The following is a 9,342-nucleotide window of genomic DNA, read 5'->3' on the forward strand; positions in this document are numbered from 1 at the left end:
ATATATGTAATATAATGTGTAACCCTTTCAGGGACAGCAGTCACTACAGTGGATAGTTTATCAGGTTCCAGGTTTTCATTGTCGGTTGCACGGAAGGGTTCAAATCTTTAAAAAGTATGACACTTTCTCCATGTTTGTTTTGTGCAGAGAAAAACAGTGTGGTTAACGTTCACATTTTTGATCCTGTTTTTGTAACTTAGCGAATGTGAAAACATATCGAGAGCCTAGAAACACTGCCGTCGAACTCACGATCAGATCGGGTGGGGCAATCTGTGCCCATCTGTCTATTCTCAGTTCTTTCCATGAATCCAAAGCCAATGTTTGCCATGATATTCAACATTTCTTCTGATGTCTGTCTCGTCTTATCCTCGCCGCCTGGCTTTAGACTCCCTACTTCGGCCTGTGGTTCCAAGGGAAGACCCAGGCTCCGGCGCAACGTTGGGTGGAGTTGGAGAAGCCCCTCAAGAAGCAACTGGACAAGTTTGGCAATGAGCCACTGCTTTTCTTCGGGGTCATGTTCTACGTGCCCAGCGTATCTCGCTTGGAGCAGGAAGCCACCAGGTAAAAAAAACAGCAGCTGTGGATTATTTCTCGACATTTGTTTCTGCTACTCCCAAGTGTCCAAAACACCGGCGTCGTCTCGCTCATCCAAGAATACGGCACACCCGCGTTTGAATCCGCTCTCAACGCGCAGTGTGCTTGCGTGCAAACGTTCGGTTTGCGCGTGTAGCAGATGCGAGGGGGGCCGTCCGGAGGTCAGCAATGCGGACGGCTGGAACTCGCACAAGCAGCGCTAACATCCAGCTGCTGAATTTGTGGCTTCTGTCTGCCTGCATGTGCAAAAAGGGTCGACGGCGGGTCAGGGCTTTTGACGTTGCACTTGGATTGAAGATGTGGTAGCGCGTGTGCTTGGGTGTCCTTGTGTGTGTGAGGATATTTACGCATTCATTATATGATATGTGGTACATTGCACGTTTTCCCTGGTGTGCACTGAACTTTTTCTTGACTCTGTGGATTATTTCTTGCCATTCTTTTTATTCTTTTTTTTTTTTTTTTTTTACAAAGTGGTGGTGATAACGTTGCCTCATATTTCAACACTTTTCCCACCAACACCGGGTTTGGTACCTAAAGTGTCTTTGGTGTCCTTCACATAATCTGCACATGAAAGTATAAAAGGTTGTCCACGCGTTCCGTGAGCCGAAATGGAGCCATTTGGTCATGAGACTGACCAGCCTGACTTTGTTAGAGAGAGTGCAGGTTTATTCTACAGAGGCCAGGATCTGCTCCGCTAAAGGGCTGGTATTCCAGGAATCCCCTGCGGGCTTTATGGTGTGTGTGTGATTGTACCAGTGTGTGTGTGTGTGTGTGTGTGTGTGTGTGTGTGTGTGCGTGTGTGTGTGTGTGTGTGTGTGTGTGTGTGTGTGTGTGTGTGTTGTGGTGCGTGTCTATGGGCGAGTTATGAAGGGGACTGAAGAGAAATGTAGGCAACAATAGTCTCCTCTCTTTCCCCCCTTTCGCTTCCTTTTAGCACGCCCGCACTGCACACATCGTGTCGCCAGCACATTTTCATTCGAGTCCCGTATTTGGTTCTCTTTCATTCCTTCCCTCCTTTTTTCTCCTTCTTGTGTGAGTCAGGAATGTTGGCACAGCCGACCAGCGTAGGAGGCGGACCACACATTCCTCCAAGCAGAAGTGCAGAGAGAGAGGGTGGGGGGTGCCAGGAGAAGTGGGCTGATGTCTGGTTGATACAACAGACACACACATACATGCACACATGTTGGTTTCATCTCACACACCTCGCAAGAATCCTCCGAGAAGCCAGCTGCAGAAGCGCTGTCAGAGGATTTAGTCACAATGCGCCGTATTGTGGGCCCCCGACGCGCCACCCGAGGCTTTGGGAAAGTCGCACCCCGCTTTTTAACACCCCCCCTGCTCACTTCAAGCTTGTAAACAATCCTCACAGCCCGTCTGTTTGCGTGACGTGTCCGTTTATTTGCTAACATGCCGGCAAAAAAACGGGAGAACTTCCTTCCAGACCTCCTGTAAACAACCTTGTAATGCGCATGCCAGGCCACTAGTTGGTGATGTTCCTTTTGGAAATAAACACAAAGCGACTGCAGACCAAATTCCTGTCCTGACAGTTTTTGTTCGAAATCAGTTTGGAGAATTTCCCTGAAAGGGGCCGTCAGTGAATGAATTCAGTGATTGTGGGAGTGACGACTTAAGTTTAAATGCGGCTTCCATTGGAATCGTGTTCACGCGGAGGTGAATTCGTCGTGAGGCAGAGCTCAAGTGGCGGACCGAGAATGTCATTGTTTTGTCTTTTGGTTCATCCCTCGTTATGTATGTGGTTATAACCTTCCCGAGTTTTTTTATTTTTTATTTTTTTTGGGCTTGAACTTAAGTATAATTATGCTTCAGCTCACCACATAGAAAACGATGTTGATGTTTTTTATTGTAAACACAGAGTGAGTAACACAGCCTTTGGGTATATTGTTTTCTTGATTTACCGCTGGCAAAACTCGTGAGTGTCAAAAATCTTGATGCAAAGGTTCAAGAAACAGTAAGAAACAGTTGTTACTGTTTTTGCTCTGTGGCTACAGGTGTGAACTATAATTATTTCGGCAAGGTATTTCTCAAAATAAACGCCGGCCTTTTCCGCATCGAAAAATAGCTCGTAGCTGTAATGATCTGAGTTCATGGACGCGATCGTTCGTTGAAGCGTTGAGCCCATTTGAAAACTTGCAAAGCAAAACAGCAGCCCCTACCGAAAAAGCATGTCAAAACTCTCTCATTTTACAGCACGTTGTAAATGAGTTCCTTGTGTCGTATTCAAGATGATCTCACGTCATGTGGCCTTCTCCACCATGTCGGGCCGCGTCCTGTGAGGATGCAGTGAACCCCCCGGGAGAGCAAGATGTTGCCACAAGGGGAGATTGAAGCATGAAAGCGATCCGTGTTGAATCACCACTTTGAAGCGGAGGGTCAGACTGATGTGTAACCCGACGCCCGTTCTTCCCTCTCTTCCCAGCGTCCGTCCGTTCATTCATCAGTGTCTCCTTTTCCTCTGTGCAGCTGTGAAAACCCCCCCCAGCGTCTTTTTCTTTCTCCGTCGCCACAATAAGTACACGGGATATTCCAATTTTTAGGGAGTGAGAGCAATAATTCAATTAAGATAGGATCCATGAAAACAACGGAATTTAAATTGACTGTGACGGGCCGCGGAATGTGAAATCAGAGATGGGTCTGTAAAAACAACAGATAATGTTGAAAACCTGTGCAAAGACAGAGAACTACGTAGTACTCGCTTGTACTGATATAGCGTAACTATTTTCCACCATTTCAGGTTTTTAGGATTTTTTTGTTTTTTTGTTTTTGCTAAAACAGCGCTTAAACTCCACAGGCGTTGACCCCCTCCCACTATTTAAAGAACCTGAGCGCCTTGTTTTGCATCAGCAATTATCGGGCGCGATTGCGATTATGCCTACACCCTGGAAATTCAGCTTCCCTTCAATATCGTTTTAGAGTGCCTTGTTGTGAGCTGTGAGAGCTCGCACATCGCAGAGAGAAAGGTAGAATCTTTCTTTCATTATTTCTTTAATTTCTAAATAAAAATCGGCGACAGCCAACTACTGGACCGTGGTGTATAACTGGTGCGTCTGCTTTAGAGTGCCTTGTTGTTGCGGTATACAATAGTGGGATATATATTCCAGCCAGCCAAGGCTTTAACTCATTCACTCCCAAAGACGTTTTTAAACGTCTTTTCAGACTCGGTCCAGAATTGGCTGGTACTGAATGAGTTAAGCAGGTATATTTTCACAGCTCAAAAATATCAAAACCTCACACCAGACGTGTTTGATTGACAGTCAAACGTGGGCTCAGCGCATCCAGCAGACGCGCCCGCGGCCTTTGCGAGCGTAGCGAAAGGCAGCGAACGACTTGTCCCATCCATCGACTTTCAAAATGAAACCTTTCCCTGGAACACAAACGTTTTCCTGCCCCTGCCCTACACAACGGAACACTCCCTGCAACTGACTTGCATGTACTGCACGGTTCATGGAACCCTGATGTCGCGTCAAAAGTAGTCCAGAGGGACAAAGTGCGGAATCGAAGCAGCTCTTTGTTGACCGTCTGGCCTCAAAAGCCCTCAAGGCTAACAGCATGCAACGCCCTTGAAATCCTAGCTCACAGAATTTCACGGACACACACACACACACACACACACACACACACACACACACACACACACACACACACACACACACACAGAGACACAGCTGTACTTTTTTGTGCCCTTGCTGATTCAACACATTTCAAATGCAGATCCTCGTGTCCTCCCACACGTCTGCCCTCATGAATGGGCCAAAGGAGGGGGTTCGGGGGTGGGGCGTGGGGGGGTCAAGCTGCAAGGGTTAGTTGGCACATGCACGCACATATGTTTGCGGGCTCATCGCACAAAAAGGACCCCTTCGGACATCTGGCGGCTTCTTGTGTGAGGGTTTGAGCACGCTCGGGTGCTAGAATAAGGGCTCTTTGTAAGACCGTGTGGGCTGCCGTGCCAAAGGAGGATTCTGCCACGGTGGAAGTCGCAAGTGGCCACGCAGGTGGAAAGTTGGCTTCACTTTTCTATGCTTGTTTCCCAGGTGGTGATGTCATTCTCATGTGCCAGTTGTGTGCCGGGAGAAATCTCATAAAAGTCAGTCCAGTCATTTTGCCAGCAATAACTCGACCGATGTCATAAGCGTCATCATAGTGGGGAGGTAACTCCATCCATCCGTCCATTTTCCGATCCGCTTTATCCTCACAAGGGTCATGGGGGGTGCTGGAGACTATCCCAGCTGTCTTCGGGCAGTAGGCGGGGGACACCCTGAACCGGTTGCCAGCTAATCGCAGGACACACACACACAGACGAGACAACCATCCGGGCTTACACTCACACCTAGGGTCACTTTAGAGTGTTCCATTAACCTGCCATGCATGTCTTTGGAATGTGGAAGGAAACCGGAGTACCCGGAGAAAACCCACGCAGGCACGGGAAGAACATGCAAAACTCCACACAGGAAGGCCGGAGCAGAAATCGAACCCTGTACTTCTGCATTGTGAGGCGGATGTGCTAACCAGCTGTCCACCATGCCGCCCAAATAATCAGTGATCAGATTTTTACTCTGACAAATACTGGAATCAACATCATCCTCAAAAAATGCATATTTGTCGGATCCTAGTAGTAATCGAGCAGTGCAAATGCATGTTTTACAAAAAAAAACCAAACGCTAACCCAAAAAGGTTTTGGGGGGCCATTGAATTAAAGTATGGTAACAGAGAGTGAAATGTCATTGTTGTTTTAACAGTTCCCAACCTGCCTCCATGCACGCTTCCCGTGTGCAAAGGTCACAAGTCGACATGCCTGCTTTGGTTTCAGGGTCAGAAGCCAGCAAGGTTTTCGGACCCAGTGCCGCGATAAGATTAGATGTTTTTGTGACTCTGCTGTGTAGTCGAGACTCCCCTGGGACCTCTTTTTTATGGCGCCTTCAATGTTACGCTTTCATCGTCATTTCAACAGCTTCCTGTCCGGCTCACCACAGCCGGCAGGCCGTTGCACGGAAACCCTCCCAGCGACCGCTCTGCAGACCCCAGTGCGCCGAGCGAAAACACCAAGCCATGGTACAAACAAGGTCCACAATAGCTTGATGGTTTTGCTACCGCTTGGCTCCTCCTCTCCTGACCGCAGTGAGCTCCGCCCACTCTTCCCCCCTTCTCACTGCAGCGGCGGTGGTGCGGCCTGGCTAATTAGAGGGTTGCCACGGGAACGGAATGGCATCCTAGCCAATGGGTGTAATAACAGGGTGAGGGAGGAGGAGTGCGGGGTCAGATTATAGGCCTGGTAGTATGCGCCGAGAGGAGCTAAAAAAAGGAAAGAAGTGGGGGAGACGGGGTGAGAATGTGAGGTGGAGATGAAAATGGAAAAAAAAAAAGAATGCAGGAAGGTTTAAACATGAAGGCGGAAAAGTGGGTCGTCTTTGAAAATGAATCTTTCGGGAGAGCGGTTCGCCAACATCTCATGTCATTTCTTGGTGTCTGATTGCTTCGTAAAGTAATGGCGAATCCCGAAATTGCTCAAGTTTGGCATTTCTGAAGACCGCGCTTTAGGAGGAGTCAAAGCATGTTGTCCTTGAGCAAGACTTTGAAAATGAAACTGTATGAGTATGCGTTCCTGACTGTTTTTGGGCTCCATGTGTGAATTCCAAGATGGCGCCGTAGTTGGCAGCCGTCGGCAAGAGCTCTTCAAGAGCTTTGCTTTTTGTTGTTTTTGTCTTTTGTTTTGTCGTATGGTGTTTGTTGTGCGTCGTGTGGACCCAACGTGGACTTCTTTTCAGCGTTTTGGCCACGATGTTCATCGAAGAAGCTTTACTTGGTGGCAGGCGTGTGCCAGAACTGATTTCGATTGGGAGGAATGTCGGTGCTGTTTGACTGTCGCCGCTTGTGTCTTTTGTATTTGTAATGGGCAGCATTTTTCACAGCACCGTTTTGTTCAGCGGAGATGTCAGCGCTGTTGGATAGTCTGCATTGGTGCGGCTGGATGGATGGCTTGTGGAGCCGAGGAAGAGGAGAGTTGCGCCTCGGCGCAGATGCGTATTTGGAACTGAGTCGCCGCTTGGAATTGAAGCGGATTTACATGGGACAGAAAAAAATGAACCGATCTCTTTTTTTCATGAGTGGACGCGACAGCTTCTTGTTTACTTTCAAACTTAGCTTGCAGCAGACGTGTGCACATTTTGAGCATGGCGTCTCTGATCCACTGGTGAAAGGAGACTTTCACTCGCTCCTCTTTCGTCTAGAACTGCTTCAAACAACAAAGCGGATGCAGGAAAAGTGGTAAAGATTGACTATCTGTGTCTTATGTTATGTGTTGTTATTTTATGTTAACTGTGCTGTATAGCGCTTTGTTACAGCTGCAGCGGTTGTGAATGCGCAATCTAAATATTTATTGTGTTGTATTGGTATGAAGTGCATACGTGTCGGGCGAGGTAATGGCAAGTGTTTGACGCGAGCGTGAGAAAAGATGCCACTGACGTTCAACTTGAGCCATGCGGTGAATCAGCATCGCTCATGACGCATTTCATACTTGTATATCTGTAAACAAATTCTTTTGCCATCAAAGGCACTTTCTCAGTCTTGTTTTTGTTGGTTTATAAGATTAGTCCGTATGGGGAACTCTGCTTTGAAAAAAAGCTGGCAGTGATGAGTCACTTCCTCGACAGTGGAGATGCAGGTTTTGGCAGAATTATGTCATTTCTGATGACGTGCGTTTTTTCTTTTTTTTTTTCTCTTTTTAAAAAAAATCAAAGTCTAATTTAATAGCCAAAAGGAGACCTGTAAATGCATGTTTGTCGGAGATTACCTCCAGTGTTCTCTGGCATCGGGAAAGTTTGCCTTGCAGCCCACACTGGAAAGACTCAAGCCCGCATCGCCATGGCAACAAACAGGAAACGGCGTGCAAGTTTTTCAATGTGGCCGAGCCCAACGGTTTCACTCGCCTTTCCTCCTTGTGTGGCCATTCTTTCAAAGACAAACGCTCGCCTGGACCAGGGGCTAAAAGTGGACAAAAAGGGAGCTGAGAAATGTTAGTCTTAGTGGCTTTTGGGACTCGAACCGCATTGTGTGAAAGCTTTGGTGGCCTCAACAATCTCAGCAGTGTTATATTATATCAGCCTAGTGCCAAGCCAAACCACCGCAGGCCCAACCCGCAAGGCATCCCTTTTTTTTTTTCCCAACACTGGCACAACAAATTCTTCTTGTGTTTCACTACTTTGCATTCATCCGTCTTCGCATCACATCTCTGGCCGTCAAACTAAGCAGAAAAGCTTTGTCATAAATCTCGAGTCCAAAATGAGTCACTCGGGTGATTCACTCATTCCTCACTAGAATTCTGTAAAAGACCTCTGTGATGTTGCCAATCCCCCCCCCCCCCCCACACACACACACCTTGATGCGTTCTTTGTGTTGCAAGTCTTTCAAGCAGCGTCTTTTTTCATCTATCGTCACGTTACTTTCTTCTTTGCCAACATGTTTTCACAGAAGTGGTTTTGGAAATTAACGAAACGTTGAAAGCTTAAAGAACTTCTTTCAAGCGAAGTTTTTTTTTTTTTTCGGTTTATTTTTGTAGACGTGCTTCAGTCACACACTTCTGGAACAATTCCGCACCGGCTTTAGTGTTATTCTTTGAACTTGATACAATTAAAATAAATCAGTCATGGCGCAAAGATGAAACAGTTTTACGCTTTATCGGTAAACCACAAATCACATTTCAAAAAGATGAGCATTACCGTATCAAATTTCAATCTGCGTTGCTACTCTATTTCGCCTCTCCAAGAGTAGTTGTTGTCTTTTGGCGCCAGAGGAACAAGAAGTCTCAAACCCGTCAACCAGTAAGCAACCTGGCCAAAAGTGGCTGACGTGCATAAATAATAAATTACAGTCACTAATTGAGTACTGCATCGATCAAGATGCGGTAATATAAAGTCAGCATTCTGCGACAGCATTTGACACCTGGACTGTGAGCCCAGTTGCGCCTTTAACGCCTCCAAATGAGCTAATCAGAGGTGTCATTTGATTTAGTGGAATTGAATCCAACACTTGCTTGTTCCCAAAATAGAAAGAGCGTTTATCACTTTATTTTATTTGGCAAAAATGAATCCACACACACTTACCTTCATAGCTGACCTGTTCCTTTTACACTGAAGCGTTACAGCGATCCATTTTTAACAAAACAGGCATACTCAAATGTGTGCAACCTAACTATTTTCACTCATAATTGACATAATTGGTTGTGGGTACAGCCCAATAGTATCCATTTGTAAAAGAATATGAAATTGACCGTATTTGTGCATACGAGTGTTCAGCCCTATCTCTAACCTCTCATCTCCAACAAAATATTTATCGACTGTGCCTTTTTTTTTTCCAGGTATCAGTATTACCTCCAAGTGAAGAAGGAATTGTTGGACGGACGCCTCCACTGCACGGTGGAGCAGGGCATCAGACTAGCTGGCCTAGCAGTGCAAGGTAAGAGTCGCCAACGGCTGACACGTTCACACACCACAAACGCACAAGAACAAACTCGTGCGAATCATCTTGCCGAGAAGACAGACAGCACACGAGAGCGCAACCTCGCGCACTTTTTCTCAGGTCATCTTGACTTTGCTACCTAATATGGCTACATTCCGCGAGGAGAGCCCAGTCGACTTAAGTTCCTATGGTATCACTTTTTACACACACATGCGCGCGCACACACACACACACACACACACACACACACACACACACACACACACACACACACACACA

General features: G+C 46.8%; 1 protein-coding gene across 2 annotated transcripts in view; it reads left to right on the top strand.

Annotated features, from left to right (window-relative positions):
• The window catches only part of LOC109518107 (protein tyrosine phosphatase non-receptor type 14), a 35,274-nt gene that overhangs the window by 9,687 nt on the left and 16,245 nt on the right, over positions 1–9,342 (top strand). For both annotated transcript variants that reach the window (XM_019873755.1, XM_019873756.1), the window contains 2 exons: positions 386–561; positions 8,963–9,060. In XM_019873755.1, the coding sequence (XP_019729314.1) occupies positions 386–561; positions 8,963–9,060 (274 nt within the window). The remainder of the gene's footprint in view (positions 1–385; positions 562–8,962; positions 9,061–9,342) is intronic.

The sequence above is a fragment of the Hippocampus comes genome, unplaced genomic scaffold (genome assembly GCF_001891065.2).
Source record: "Hippocampus comes isolate QL1 unplaced genomic scaffold, H_comes_QL1_v1.1 scaffold126, whole genome shotgun sequence".
NCBI classification, from domain to species: domain Eukaryota; kingdom Metazoa; phylum Chordata; class Actinopteri; order Syngnathiformes; family Syngnathidae; genus Hippocampus; species Hippocampus comes.